The sequence below is a fragment of the Berghia stephanieae genome, chromosome 2 (assembly GCF_034508935.2).
Source record: "Berghia stephanieae isolate SIO BIC M18660-M18661 chromosome 2, UCSD_Bste_1.3, whole genome shotgun sequence".
NCBI lineage: Eukaryota > Metazoa > Mollusca > Gastropoda > Nudibranchia > Aeolidiidae > Berghia > Berghia stephanieae.
This window is the reverse complement of record NC_088361.1, coordinates 67,563,595-67,580,386: the sequence shown is the minus strand read 5'-3', so window position 1 is coordinate 67,580,386 and position 16,792 is coordinate 67,563,595. Positions and strand designations below refer to the sequence as shown.

Here is a 16,792-nt window from a genome sequence, read left to right as displayed (position 1 = left end):
ATGATGATGATGATGATGATGATGATGATGATGATGATGATGATGATGATGATGATAATACTATTAATAATTATGGGGATGAACCTCAGACCTTCTGATTACCGGTCAGACGTGCAACCATAACACAGTAATGGCACCTTTCATACATATTTGTTCAGATCTTTACCTTACAACGGTGCCTGCTCCTTAGTTTCTAAATTTAAAAATTTACTCATCAGTGAACATTCCAATTTTACCTTTAAATCTCTAATAATATTACGGTCCGTTCTACAACCCGTGCTCACGCGTTGACGTGGATATATCCACAAACTCCAGATGGATTTTAATGATAATGGAAGCGATCTATATTCATGTTTTCGTCCAACCTAGTCATCACATGATTTGTTGCTGTACAATGATTGGACATTTTCCAGTTAATGTAAACACGATGTTGTGTTTATGAAAGTTGTAAAAAAACCCATCCTTCATGCTGAGCAAAATGACCAATTGTGGTTGGATATTTCTCAAATGATGATGATGATGATGATGACGACGGTGATGATAATGATAATAATAATAGCAGAAAAAATAATGGCTATAACAATAATAATAATAATGATAACAATAATAATAAAAAACATTAATAATAATAATATATAATAATAATAATAATATAATAATGATAATAATAATAATAATAATAATAATAATAATAATAATAATAATAATAATAATATAATAATAATAATAATAATAATAATAATAATATTAATAATAATAATAGTAAAAATTATTATTATTATTACTATTATTATAATAATTATTATTATAATAAGTATAATAATAATAATAATAATAATAATAATAATAATAATAATAATAATAATAATAATAATAATGATAATAATAATAATAATAATAACAACAACAACAATAATGATTATAAATAATAATAATAATAATAATAATAATAATAATAATAATAATAATAATAATAATAATAATAATAATAATAATAATAGCAATAATGATAATTTATTATTAGCATTATCGTTTCTATTTATATCAGTACCGTAAAAACTATTGGCAACAGTTATTTTATGTTGGTTGCAATAAATTAGACTTGTGTTTGACAGGCAGAACCTGCAAGTTAAAATGAAACCGTATTTTATCATAAAGTAAAATTGCTGCACATGTCATGGAAAACGATATTCAATTCATGTCATGACATGGGGGCTTGCATATGATATGGTGTTTTCGATGAAAAATCAAACCTTTATATACAGTATGTAGGTATAATGTTTGTACATTACCCACCACAACGACAAAAGTCAAGTAAAATAAAATCCAGAACAATACCAAAATAAAACCATACGGATTTTATACTGGTGATAAAATATAATATTTACCATAACATTGCTAAATTGTGACATCTCCATTTATTCAGGTCTGACATCCGAACGCAATTATCGGCCTAGTTTAACATTGTTGATGTTTTGAGTGTTTTGTTTTTGTTTTTGAGATTTCCATGACAACAATGAGTCCATAATCAATTGGGTTATCAGACCTGCAAATAAGTGCACGTCGCTAAATTGTATAATAAATATCTTATTCTAAAGAATAGACAATGGAGCTAGTAAAATATAATTAAATGAATACTTACAATCTCTGTGTTTTATCTCACTGCTTAATTTGAATATCCGTATCGATTTTATATTTCGATGAATTTTGAAAAGTAAATAACTCATAAGTAATTTGAGAAATATAAAACACGGTATCAAAACATGTATACTGAAAATATCCTTGTCTTGACTACATGAATCTGATGTGAAATGATAATCATCAAATCAGGCTTTTTACAACATTTGGCTTCTCTCACCACATTCTCCATATTATCGTGAAATGATAATATCTCACACACGTTGAGTCTCGCGCTCTTGTCCAATTTCCTCCCGCTCGAGATCAATCGCTCCGATCGTAGAGAGAGAGAGTGGCGAGTGTGTAAGTCTGCACGAACATAACTGTGTTCTATCTGTATTTTAGTTTTCAAAAATCATTTGCTTTTGATATCTTCTTTTTTATTGTAAAAAAGAATGCTTCTTCTTCTTCTTCTTCTTCTTCTTCTTCTTCTTCTTCTTCTTCTTCTTCTTCTTCTTCTTCTTCTTCTTCTTCTTCTTCTTTCTTCTCTTCTTCTTTTCTTCTTCTTCTTCTTCTTCTTCTTCTTCTTCTTCTTCTTCTTCTTCTTCTTCTTCTTCTTCTTCTTCTTCTTCTTCTTCTTCTTCTTCTTCTTCTTCTTCTTCTTCTTTCTTCTTCTTCTTCTCTTCTTCTTCTTCTTCTTCTTCTTCTTCTTCTCTTCTTCTTCTTCTTCTTCTTCTTCTTTTTTCTTCTTCTTCTTCTTCTTCTTCTTCTTCTTCTTCTTCTTCTTCTTCTTCTTCTTCTTCTTCTTCTTCTTCTTCTTCTTCTTCTTCTTCCTTTCTTCTTCTTCTTCTTCTTCTTCTTCTTCTTCTTCTTCTTCTTCTTCTCTTCTTCTTCTTCTTCTTCTTCTTCTTCTTCTTCTTCTTCTTCTTTCTTCTTCTTCTCTTCTTCTTCTTCTTTTTCTCTTCTTCTTCTTCTTCTTCCTTCTTCTTTCTTCTTCTTCTTTCTTCTTCTTCTTCTTCTTCTTCTTCTTCTTCTTCCTTCTTCTTCTTCTTTTTCTTCTTCTTCTTCTTCTTCTTCTTCTTCTTCTTCTTCTTCTTCTTCTTCTTTCTTCTTCTTCTCTTCTTCTTCTTCTTCTTCTTCTTCTTTCTTCTTCTTCTTCTTCTTCTTCTTCTTCTTCTCTTCTTCTTCTTTTCTTCTTCTTCTTCTTCTTCTTCTTCTTCTTCTTCTTCTTCTTCTTCTTCTTCTTCTTCTTTTCTTCTTCTTCTTCTTCTTCTTCTTCTTCTTCTTCTTCTTCTTCTTCTTCTCTTCTTCTTCTTCTTCTTCTTCTCTTCTTCTTCTCTTCTCTTCTTCTTCTTCTTCTCTTCTTTCTCCTTCTTCTTCCTTCTTCTTCTTCTTTCTTCTTCTTCTTCTCTCTCTTCTTCTCTTCTTCTTCTCTTCTTCTTCTTCTTCTTCTTCTTCTCTTCTTCTTCTTTCTTCTTCTTTCTTCTTCTTCTTCTTTCTTCTTCTCTTTCTTCTTTCTTCTCTTCTTCTTCTTCTTCTTCTTCTTCTTCTTTTCTTCTTCTTCTCTTCTTCTTCTTCTTCTTTCTCTTCTTCTTCTTCTTCTTCTTCTTCTTCTTCTTCTTCTCTACTACTACTATTGCTGCTCTGCTGCTCTACTCTCCTTCCTCCTCTCTCTCTCCTCCCTCCTTCCTCCTCCTACTACTACTACTACTACTAGTACTACTACTACTACTACTCTACTCCTACTACTCTATTCTACTAACTACTATATACTACTACTACTAACTACTACTCTATTACTACTTACTACTAACTACTACTACTATTACTACTATACTACTACTACTACTACTATCTACTATACTACTAACTACTACTACTACTACATACTACTACTACTACTACTACTACTACTACTACTACTACTACTACTACTACTACTACTACTACTACTACTACTACTACTACTACTACTACTACTACTACTTCTACCACTACTACTAGTGATTATATTGATAGGAATAATAATGATGGTATTGATGATAATTGTGAGGATGATGATTATAAAGGTGACGATAATAATGATAATAATGGTGAGGGTGATGGTGATGGAGGTGATAACAGTAATGATGATAATTATTAGCATCATCATCATCATACTCTCTCTCTCTCTCTCTCTCTCTCTCTCTCCCTCTCACGCACATATAGATAGTATGCAGATGACGTCACTCAGGTCTTTGTTATTGTTTTTGCCATCCGCGTTTGTGAGTTGTTCTCACTAAACTGTATTAAACAGACTATAAAAGTTCAGGGTTACACAGAGTTTGTGTGTTGGTCCGTTATACTTCCGGATGGCAATGTTGTGAACTCCTTGGCCAAACGCATTCTATCTATATTCTAATTTAGTGAGAACTAATCATAATAAATATTCTATACTGTTAACGAAGCAAAAGATGTTGAAATAGTTGGATTCATTGCTTACTATAATTGTAAAGATCGAATTAACGCTCATTGCAATCAACAACCTGTTGTTTTTCCATTCAGGTTTGCATCTTTTGGACATTATTATCTATCTAATATTTCCAACGTTTCTTTTGTGGTATAAATTCGTTTTACAATCTCTAGTACTGCCATTTTAGAGGTTACCCTCTACTTTCAGATTCTGTTTAAACACCCTTTACCACACATTCTTGAAGATATTGTAAAATCCTGACCTATAAGATTTTGATAATTACTATTTATAATTGTCTACAAATTTGTCGAGGCATGATTTTGGTATCCATTTGACAAAGTTGGCACACGAGAATGGTGAAATTGTCCATTGAAAAGGCGTAAGCGCGTCAAAGGGAATCATTCCCTTGCTTCTTGACATACGTTACAACACACATTTAATTCATACATTCAATAATTTCAATGATCAACCCTTAAAAGACGGAAATTGATTAATGAAACCATTGCAAGCATAATCCAAAGGATGCTGCTTAATGCTCGAAGTCAAGCTTTCAGGGGCAGTGTGGCTTAGCGGTACGGTCTTTGCTTCGTATCCGAAAGGTACCGAGTTCGATCACCCGCGCTGCCCTGTGTGGCATTGAGCAAGTCACCTCACCCTAGCTCAATTTGCGGCTCTGTACTGCGGCTGACGCCTGGGTTATTCCAGTTTTCCCTTGTAATAGACCCTAGAGACAATTTCCCCTTTGGGATGAATAAAGGGAATTTTATTTATTTTATTTAAAAAAAATAAAGTACTATGTTTAGGTTCACGCTTTCTAAGGAGTCTTCGGTTAAGCTCATCTTTGTTTTGGTTGTTTATCTTGACAATGGTGACATGCCATCCTGTCATCACTTATTAGTCTGTAGTGTCTCATGCATCGTGTTTTGTTGATAAAGGGGAAACCCAAAACATTCGCAGCTTTTAGCATTGCAAATAAAATTGAAGATTCTATTCTATTTTATGGTGGTTATAATAGATAAGCTTTTTGTGTGAAAATAATTAGACCTGCAGTAAGACAAGATTAGTGGAAGGAGAAAGTATGATTTGGAAGATGTAGATAAATTCAATCTCATCATTAAGTATATCTTAGATGTGCTGGTCCTATCCATGCAAGGTAATACATATTCAGTAGATTCCTCTCGTAAAACAATCCTTTGCTGATGAGGTTAATGATGAAAAATAATGATATCAGAATCTCCTTCGGTAAATGGACTGAGGAAACAAATACTACCAACCGTCTCAAACTGTTATTATGTCGGAGTAAACCAGATGCGAACAATTTTGATTGTGAGTCAAAACGTTGACATTTTAATCATATAAAAGACTTTTTTTTATGAAGATTGAACATAGTTTTTTTATATTGTTCAAATTATTTAAAACATGAGTACTTTTATCATGTCGACTGAAAATTCAAATTCTAGAATATTGTTTATTATTCCGATATAATACCGTATTGAGGCGGTGGATCACAAATTGATGTGATCGTCCTGATTTTTAAACTGCGGTTTGTTACATTGTGTGAAATAGATAATATGTGGTTGGTACAGATCTGTTATTGAATCTCAATGGTAAAACACTCGTCTCGCACTGAAATGAACCTGATTCAAAACCAGGTTGAGTAGCATATTTTTGACCCTTCCATCCACCTAACATGGGAAATGTAAATTAGGTCTATTTTTGGTTTATTGTGTAATTTAAGAGAAAAATCACGTATTCTTTTGTTCGAAGAATGACGAGCAACTGCTCCAGTCCGTTTAATTTTTCTGAAAACGGGATAAAGTTTGGAGCCGTGTCGTTAACAGGACAGCACGTAAATACTTGTAAACATTGTTCATAGATAAATTAAAAAAAAATAGAGCTTTTATATATAGCGCAATATCTACTAAATGTACGCAAAGCGCTTTACAAGGGATCCCTGACCAACAGCAACACGTAACATGTAGAACGAGACATGACACCTGTTAGGCGATGTTACAATTTTTCCGACAGACACAACGCTGTTGACGGCCAGGTATTAATTTTACACCTGAGTACAGTAAGAGAATGTGAGAAAAGATTCTTTTCCAAGGACTCCACTACGCACCGAGCGAAGCTCGAACCCTGGACCCTCCTATCTGAAAGCGAGTGTCAGACCACATAGCCGCACAATATAAACATGCGGGATTATATTATAAAAAATAACCCACAATTTCTCAAATCTCGATTTGATTTGACATTTCCATTTGTCCTCAGCAGACCTCATTAAACCAAGAAGTATTTCTTACAATTCAAATCGACGATTAGTTCTCCTTTGTAATACCAAATATAGATGCAGCACAGCTAGGATCACAGCCTATTAGATTGGTATTGATATTGATTCAGGTGTCTTGTCCAAGTACTGCAAGGTCCAAACCAGTGTTTGTTACCTTTGGACACAACATCGAGGCATGAGTTTGATATCGTTGTCACCATCATCATCCATCGTGGCTTTTGCTCTTGAGCACGTTGCCGGTCAGCTGTCTCCACGAATCACGATCCTCTGCGGTGCGCATGAAATTTGTGTTGCTTTTAAAATCACATTTGGCCATTCTTAGGTTATTTAAATAAGTCATTCTTTGTCTTCCTCTAGCTCTCTTTCCTTCGATCATCCCAGATGTTACCAACTTTTCTATTCCGTCTCTTCTCCACACGTATCCAAACGGGTCACTGAAACGCTCACTATCGCTCGACTTGTTTACAAAACAGATTATCAATATGGCCATCGGTGCTTTTCATTATATTTCGGTAGAAGGTAGGTTTCAAGATTATACATACGGCTTAAAGCCTCTAGTTAGTTGTAAAAGACCCAAGTCACGAGGGGATACCATTAACATGATTGTCAAAATATTTATAGAGAAGAATCCGGGCGTAAGGAATGACGCCAGATGGAAAACAGTTCAGAAGAAAATGACCTTTCATATCTTGAGGATCTTATTGTAGTCTGGAGTTGGCGGCTTAACTGGTAGATAATCAGACTATTCGCACGCAAATGTGACCAACAACATCGATCCAGTATAATGTCGGGTTGTACCAGGTGGCAAAAAGTGAACCTAAAGCTAAATGATCTGTGATATAAACATTTCACTCTCTAGATCATTAAGAATATATTCTTTGTTCTAAATATTAAGAGAGTTGGGCAAATCTGTTTGTCTATGTGTTTTGTCTACAGGGAATATCACACTATAGTTTGCTATAAGAATAAACCAGTTCGTTAACATTGCTTTCCGCCTGATGCAATGGGATAAGATTTTTGAAATTCAGATCGATTTTACAATGGCCATATTATAAAGATTTAAAATCAATGATATTCGATCTCTAAGATTTATGACGCAATTTTAAACAGGAAGCGGATACGCAGACCCCCAACAAACGTTTTCACTCACAGCACCCACATACATCCTTCAAAGGTTAAAGCACAACAGTGAAAATTATATTTTGATGCATTGAGATTTAACACTGCTTACAAATACAGTGCAAGCCGCTTAATTGGAATAGCGCCGCTACTCAGAAATCGATCCAATTAACCAATTCCACGAGTCACTTTTATAATCGGATCAACCGATCATGACTTTATACATGGCCGAGCATTAAGCAGCATCATTTGGATTATACTTGCAATAGTTTCATTAATCAATTTCCGTCTGTTAGGGTTGATCATTGAAACTTAATGACTGTATGAATTAAATATGTGTTATAACGTATGTCAAGAAGCAAGGGAATGATTCCTTTTGAAGGATGTATGGCCGAGTGATTAAGGCATTACACTGTAACCCGGAAGCTCATGAGTTCAATAACCCGCATCAGGCACTATAATTCCTTGTTTGGAAAAGATTTTTAATCCCCAGTTTGCTTACGTTGGACAACATGGGTGATCCCTGTTACATCAGACATGTGTCTGTGTATTATTTTTTTATATTCCTTAATCGAATGCCTAGGCGACGGCATCGCGCGGTAGGGCGTGATTGATTCCCCCCCCCCCCCCCATTTTTCTCTTTTTAAAATTCAATTTACCCACAACTTGAAATCAGTGATACATCATAAAAACTCTTATGATTCCCTGTAGAATGAAATGTGACATAACGAGTCAATCAGGTATTATCAGACCTGCCTTTGTGGAAATTTGAAAATTCGTAATTTTTAGAAGATAAAAATTGGAGACGCTGTATTTACTAGAGCATACATCGCGCAATATCCACTAAACGTGCTCAAAGCGCTTTACAATGGATCCCTGGCAAACAGCAACCCTTAACATGAAGGACGGAACATGACGCCTGATAGGCGATTTAACTTTAAATAACAATTTGCCCCCACATGGATTCAATAGCACCCAAATGTCCTTAATTTTGTGTAGTCTGGCATCAAACCTCATTATCAATAAGTGTCAATGACTATCTAGGAGATGTTTATGAAATTCTGAAATTGTAACCAAATTCTGTAATCTTACGAATTTTTCATAATAGTAATCAGGACTGTAGTAGGTGGGAAGGATCAATATGAACAATACAAAATGATGCGAAAGTCAAACTGATCAGAATTTGGATTTTAAAAAAAGGTTTAGACAATAAGAACTATCCCTCGTCAATCAAGGAATTTATTTCAACTGACGTGTACATACCAACCAACAAACCAACGCAAAGTATTTCCATTACAACAACGTTAAAACAAGCCCACAATTGCATTTTAAAATCAGACCTGTTAATATGTGGGTCTTGATTTAAATGAATACTTAATGAATTAAGTTTTTAATTCAATTTTAATAACGGAGATCACCCCTAAATATTATCGTTTTGACACAATTTGTCGTATATAGGAATGAGACGGTGGGGAAAAAAGAGGGGGGTAAGAGGAGATAACTTTCGAATAAATACTACATTCATTTTTTCCCCCTGTGATTTCCTCTTCCAATTCAAGCTATCATGTTTTGGCAAATAAGTTTTCGAAGATAAAAGGGAAGAATAATTATTGAAATCATAACAGTAATTATTCAGATAAGAGTCACGCAAAATATTTGTCACTACACAATGTTGAATACAGCCACAATTGTGTTTGGATATAGTCAAATGTTTATAACAACTTCGAAAGAGAAAAAATAATCCAAGCAGGAAGCGTTTCGAAATCAAATCCTTCTTCAGCCAATCACAAAGACAAACAGCAAAGAAACACGGCTGTCCTCGAGTAAAAGGATATTGAAAATCCACCGTGCTAAATGTTTCTCTGCCATTTGTTTGAATTTGAAGAGATGTATTAATGTTTTTATTATTATTGTTATTGGCTGAAGAAGGGTGTTTAGCCCGAAACGTTCCATGTTTGCTATTTAGTTCTTTTTCGAAGCTGTTTGATTCATTTTTGTTCATTACTTTTTACAGTCCATAGCTTCTAGCAGCTTAGTGTCACTCAGTCTTATGTTTGTGTATTTAACTGAAAGTTGGGATAGATTTGATTGCCTCTTAGCATTTCTTGGTTTTGGAGGTTGATATGCGTTTGATTTTCAATTTCAAACAATGTTTTGCTCATCTGAAAATTTAAATCCTTTCCTATGCATTATCATCTGCCAGATGGAATAAACAGGGATTGATAATTGTTTTCTTATTGATGCATCACTGGTTTCAAACTGTGAGTATAAATTGAAAGCTCAAGGTTTTGCTCATGGATCGCATAGAATCGGGGTTATACGGTTCATTCGATTTGATCATAACGTGAAGTCCCCAAGTTCTTACTAAGAGTTTATTTATCACATTTGATAAGACAAAAAATTCGGAGGTCCCTATTATGTCAAATACCGTTGACTCTTTCCCCCAAAATATTGTACAGGCACCTAAAAGGCTACTTTTATCGTCCGCTAAATTGAATATACGTAGTTCTCCATTATATATATATATATATATATATATATATATATATATATATATATATATATATATATATATAGCATAAAGCTTAGAGTATCATTATAAAACTGTGAATAATGTGATATATAAAGGCATTCTTATTGAAAAGAAAGTCTAGTTTAATTATTTGGCACGGTCTTAAAATTAAAGTCCAATTGTTTCCTTATGGTTTTAACCCACGACCTATCAATCAAAAGACGACTTAACGACTACGCCACCAATGCACACCTGCATTTTGAGCTTTGCTAATTAAGATGATTAGACCGATTATCTTCTCGACAAATTACAGTATGTGAAACTGACTTCGTTTTCGGTTTAAACAACACTTGAAAACATAAGGGTGATCGATCAAGGTAATCCAGGATGCATTCCGATAAATGAAGCGTTGAAAGATGTAAACCAGGTGCAAATTAATCACTTTTAGTTAGGACAAAATACATAACAATTAAACGTATATTTACGATTTAGAGTTATAGGCTCCATGGCGTCGTTTTAAATTGTTTTAGTGAAGAATTTTTGCTTGTTACTCTTTAAACAGGATGCTGATCTAACACAAAATACTTTCCACCAGACTTCGTTTATACCAAGCATACAACTGACTGACAATAGGATTTAATAGTCTGATGTTACGTCCTCCCAGCAACGAGAAGCTTGGTTCTAAACAAAGAAAATCGGTACTTTTTATTCTTCATGCTGGCTAGAACTTTTCCACATGTCATGTGATCAGAATGTATAAAAGTCAAAACTTGATCAGATATATAATGTTTTTCTCCCCTGGATACACTTTTATGCTCGTCGGAGAAGAATTTCATAAGGGCGTCCGCCATTGTTCCGATAGTTTAGAACCAGTTGCTAAGTTACTATGCGTCATTACGAGGAAAGTGACGTCACGACTGTTGAAGCCTATTGAAGGTTGGAATACGCTTGAATACGCTGGCCTAACAATATTCAAAGTAAGTATTTTCTTATCAAAGAGAATAAATGGCTTTTATGGACAGCGTCTGGTAGGGTTTTTATCCCCCTTACCAGTTATACTTTTTTCCTTGGCGTTCTGTCCTTGCCCTGGACTTTATTTTGCCTAGGCCCTGGCTGCAGAATCTATGTGCGGGAAAAAAGTTGGATTAGAGTGACAGTGTTTTTCTGGATAAGACTATGCATTGTAAAGACGTGATTTTCGTGGAAAAAAAACCCACAGGTTGTATTGTTGCTTAAAGCAGTGTAATTGCTGTAAATCGTCATGTTGCTTTAACTCACCTTTATGTAGGCAGTTTTAGAACATTAAAGCACGGCACTTCATTTCATGGTATAAAATGACTGTTGGACAGTTTTAAAGTGCATTGCCTGCAACATTTTTGGGCCCAAGCGCGTAAGAAAAAAAGAAGACAGAGAGGAATAGTTACTAGGTAACCTAAGTTTGGTGTTCCGATAGCTCAATTGGTAGAACACTCGCTTCACACGCAAAGGGACCGAGATCGATCCCGAGTGTGCAGTCGAGATTTATTCTGATCCCTCTTTCCAACCAGCAGTGAGTGGGTAGCCGGAACTCTTAGACCTGGCGGAAAGTACTTTGCGATAGTCTGGCGTCCTATCCAAAGGGTAGCAAGCAATTGCGATTGTCCGTTTTACGCTATGGAGACCGGGATAAACTCCGGGTCCATGGGCCTAATGGCTCTGAAGGACCACAAATTGCCGAACACAGAAAATATGATTACATTGGATCCTCGCAGAACCTATTCTAAACCAGAAAATCATTCTAACTCCCGTTCAACTTTTTTTTTCAAATATTGTTTATGGTTTCTTTCTGTGTCGACCATAATAAAAATGGTCCCCTTGTTGCAATTTTTCTTATATGAAATAATGCTAACTTGGACAATTATTCAGGATTTCTTTATTGGATGAAATAGATACATGAATAACTGAATGTTTAAAATGGATCAAGAAATTATTGGATGTTGAAAAAATGGATATAAAGATTAATGAAATATTATGAATATAGATATAAAAAATTAATTAATGGTGACATGTATTTGTTATCCTAGCGTTATGTTGTTTTTTGCTCTATTATCTTTCCTTACTCACACACTAATTTTGATATAAAAATAAAGTCTCAATCACCATTCATTGTACAGCTGAAAATATATTCACACAGACATATTATAACTCACACACATAAGCACTGACATACACACAATCTCTCTCTCTCTCTCTCTCTCTCTCTCTCTCTCTCTCTCTATTCATGTATCGTTTTCTCTTCATTTTTATCTTTATTTATAATATGTAACAACTAAAATATACAATGCACACAGACACACACACACACACACATACACGCACATACACACACGCGCATTTACACGCCACTACAAACATACTAAAACACACACAGACACAGAGCTGTGGTACAATATCAAACTACTCGTATGAGAACATTTTAACATTTAAAGACGATATCAAATGAAGTGGTCCTCATATAGTTGATCTTGCAAAATCTCGGACACTGTCCATTTCGATACTTTTGTCTTATGGTCAGCCATGGATCGCTGTCATACTCCTCCACCAATGCCATCTCGTCTCTAGCTGTAATTTGACATCGCAGTATCCGCATAAAATGTTCCCAATCATCCAATGAACAGCATTCCTTAAGCAAAGGGTTCTCTGCCTCTACAATTCGTTTCGCCCGATACAAGACCGCCATGTTTTCTTCTTGTGGTAACTCCTGCACATCCAGAAGTTTCAAAACAATGGCCTCTATTTCAATTTCATCAATTTTCAAAAGAGCATCAAACAGTTTAAGGCGAAGCTGGTTTTGATGAAATGAAATTGAGCCCTCAAAATACATAGTGTCAAGACGGGCCAGTAAGCAAACTCCTCTTCCACGGACAGACTTTGCAGCGACATCACGGTTGTTTAAAATTCTTGGAATATTTTCCTCCATGTATGGCCCATGCATGCCTGTGTCTCGGTCCATGAAGCGGAGAACCTGAGCACCTCCAATGCCGATTCCATCAACACCAGCATACACTGCCAGCTTGATCTCATCAAATTTAAAACCTGCTGAGAAATAAGTATTAAGTCCTCTTACGTGGGCCACATGAATAATAGTGAGTGCTTCTTCAAATGTGAGTTGGTACATAATACATCTCGATGGATATGTATCACTTGCCCCGTCCCATGTAATTTTATCAAAACCGCCATAACTAGTAATCTCAATGCCTTTGAATGCAATATCCACTCGTTCTTTCAGTTCTTGACTATTTTTGGCATCGCTAAAATCGTCGATTAAAATCTGATTGAGATTCCAAGCAGCAGATAGTACTTGCTTTCTCGACCGTTGGATTTGAACCCTGAGTGCTCTCATGTATCGCACAGCTTGAGACGTTGTCAATCCTTCCATGGAAATTTTGCATTCAGCAGCACCCATTGAAAACGCAGACGATGCTGCTGCTGCTGTTATATGCACAATCTTTAGAAAATCGTCTTCAAAATTGCCAGAATCTTTTACAGCCCTGCCAAGGAAGTAAGTTGTTGGTGCATTTGGGCCGACATGAAGTCTGACTTTAGAAAAGTCGAGTAAGGAAGGCACCCGATATGATTCGATTTTCTCCCTTGGCAAATTTCTAGGACGCTCCAGGTGTTCCACGTGAACGATGGCCCCCTCCATCCATTCATTGAACCTCGTAGTACCCATGACGTGGCCTTCACCAGGATCAGTAAGAGACATGTACGTCTGAGAATGAGGTCGAAATCCAGGGGTTCCTAATGTTCTAGCTGTCTCATTTGGTTTCCATTTTCCTTGAGAAAGTTCAATATACGCTATATGCTGAACTAGAAACTCGCAAGGCGTGGGTTGTCTACCCTCCTCTCTTATCATTTGTATCATTTGTGACGCGGCACTACAGCAATCATGTCCAAACTTCGTTTTGTTCCAGTGTATATAAATCTTACCATTCACATTCTCGTGTTCGCACGAAAAATGACTAAAGCTACTTTCTTTTGGGATCACTCCCAGGAACAAGCAATCACTGGCATTCCAGCCTCTGACCACAGACCAAACTTCTTCATAAATTGATTTTAATGTATTTAGAATCTTATTTCCACATGAAGCTCGGATCACCTCGATTGAGAAATCGTGAAATACTTGATAATGGTCATTGTCCTCTACAAATATATCACCCAGTCTCTCTTTGACCATGTCACATACATCAGTGATAGTAACAATCATTGTTGTTGGTAGTTCCTTATCAGATTTGAAAGCTTTGGAATTACATTGAAGTTTGACGTGGATATTGTACAGGTTTTTAAGCGTGTCCTGCAAGGCAGACACTGCAGCTTTCCGGAGCTTGGCAACACTAATACTATATGACATTTTGTATCCTGAAGAAACAAAAACATAGAAACAATGTTAGTAAAAATTAAAACGCACCAATAAACCATGACTTAACATCATAATTATATGATGTTGTCCCTTAAATATATATGTCTAAGTTAGACTAAATTATACATTAATTTCAATGAGACATGTTGCACGGGAGGAAACCAATTAATAAAAGCTTGGATTCAAAACAATAAAAACCAAATATATGTAGTTGAAAATTAAGACTGACAGAATGTTTTGGATGATTAATTCATGTTAAAATAAAAATTATTTATCTAATGTTTGAAACAGTAAACGTCATAAAATAAAACACATACAAATCTAATCGTTTAAAAAAATAATTGCCGTTGAAGCAAAGGAAATCAGTAAAGCGCATAATAATATTTTTGGTCGTGGAATAAGAAAATAAGGAAGTAACGGACAGATTGAGATGTTTGATATCATTTTTATGTAATTACTTGGAGCAATTCGATTTATATTTTTTGTTTTAACCATATTATTATATACCGATATACATTTTGTATTTCTAAATTTTCTAAGGTATGGAAATTAGGTGTTATAATACGAATTTTAACCGAAATCGGTCATTTATTGACCTTGAGCTAAGACATCGCAGACTCTTTCTTTCGGCTCTCAGGTCAGAATAATAATCGATATCCGTTTAAGATCGTAAATATCACCAGATCAGCCCGCCTGATCAATCGTAGCAACACACAAAACTATATGTAACCTTTAACCTTTATAGTCTGTTTGAGAAATAATTACCCAACTATCGGTCTAAAATCAAAAACAAATAACCGAGTGAAGGCAACTTCATATTCTATACCTTCTATACGTAGATAAGTGTTTTGTGATAAATTTAACATTCTATATGTTAAACTCCGACCTCATGGCTCTAAACTATGAAGAATATACTCCAAAGGTATATCATTGTATTTTTTTTTCCATATCACTAGTAAAAAAGCCCACAATTTCGCGGGGAAAGAACTATTTTCATTCAATATTGCCTGAATCATTTTCTTGATTAGCTCGATTACGATTATATGCATATTTTAATCGATGTGCTTGTCGTCGTTGCTATGCATGATTTGGCATGGTTTTAGTTGATCAGTCAGTAGATATTAATATCAATAAGTCGCAAGTCTTTACCACGCTTTACTTGGGAGGCCTTCCAAAAGCTCCTACAAAGGGAAACAACTTAGATAATATTCCCTCAACTAACCCCAAGAAAAAGTAAAACCTAGTGCCTTTAACTAACCCTAATAGGAAAATAAACACCCTAGCACCTTCACTAAGACTTATGCTAACCCTATTAGGAAAAAAACCCTCGGACTGCTTTGCACTACCTTCAATACTTCACAAATTAAAATGGCGGCCTAGAATCAAAACAATGGTCAAAATAGGAAATTTTAAACTTTCACAAATCTATCAAGGTTTGTTCTAGAGTTTTTTAAATGCTTCTATATGATGACAAATTGAATAAATAAACGCCTGACAAAAGATCAACGGTGAAAAATTACTGGGGATGTAGGAGCTTCCGGATTGTCTCCCCTTTACTTAACTTATGTCAGGTCAAATGAAAATCTGAAGGAGACGCAAAAAATATCATGTCCCCGAATCTGTCTACTTTTGGTTTGTTCGGGCTAGAAGCTAGACAGAACCAATTGACAGTTTGCCGACAACGTTTAACTAAATATTTTCCAGGGCAATAATTATCACATCGGTGGCAAAAAACAAAAACGACAGTAATATCAGCAGTAATATTAGTTGATGTTGTTAATCGGTGAAACTTGTTTAAAATTTCTATAAATTCGAATACCTTCATGTGATCAAGTTAATACTATCAGTATGAATGCCACGATTTGCTGAAAAATGCCAATCTGACAGTTCCTAGCAAACAAACCCCCCCCCCCCCCCCCTCTCCTCGCTCAGGAATTTCTGTACTTTTTTTTTCCCACGCAACCACACACGCATGTATAGATAGTTCGAAGTTGACGTCACTCAGGTCTTTGTTATTGGTTTTTGCCATCCGTGTTTATGAGTAATTCTCACTAAGCTGTATTAACCTGACTATAAACGATCATGGTTGCACACAATTATGTGTGTTGGTCCGATATACTTCCGGATGGCAATGTTATGAACTTCTTAGCCAAGCGCATACTAACTATACACCTCAAACAACACACACACACACGCACACACACACACACAAACATACACGCATTGAGAACACACTACTACATAACCACACGGATCACCGCTAAATCATAAACACAACGGAAGTAAGAACTCTACAGGACAGATAGAGTTGAGGGTGTGGCCATAAGTTAAACCTGGGTATTATCCATCCGAAACCGTCACATTGAACGCATCAAAGGGGCAATAATAATACTTGATGTCATT

At 35.3% G+C, this 16,792-nt stretch overlaps 1 protein-coding gene and 1 long non-coding RNA gene across 2 annotated transcripts in view; both read right to left on the bottom strand.

Annotated features, from left to right (window-relative positions):
* Positions 1 to 1,920, bottom strand: part of LOC144965381 (uncharacterized) — a 36,375-nt gene extending 34,455 nt beyond the window's left edge. The window contains exon 1 of the long non-coding RNA XR_013644009.1: positions 1,643 to 1,920. This is a non-coding gene — a long non-coding RNA (uncharacterized LOC144965381). The remainder of the gene's footprint in view (positions 1 to 1,642) is intronic.
* A 10,116-nt stretch (positions 1,921 to 12,036) lies between these two features.
* The window catches only part of LOC144963706 (uncharacterized), a 6,535-nt gene continuing 1,779 nt past the window's right edge, over positions 12,037 to 16,792 (bottom strand). The window contains exon 2 of the mRNA XM_078897660.1: positions 12,037 to 14,388. Within this exon, the coding sequence (XP_078753786.1) occupies positions 12,446 to 14,380 (1,935 nt within the window). The 5' untranslated portion in view covers positions 14,381 to 14,388 and the 3' untranslated portion in view covers positions 12,037 to 12,445. The remainder of the gene's footprint in view (positions 14,389 to 16,792) is intronic.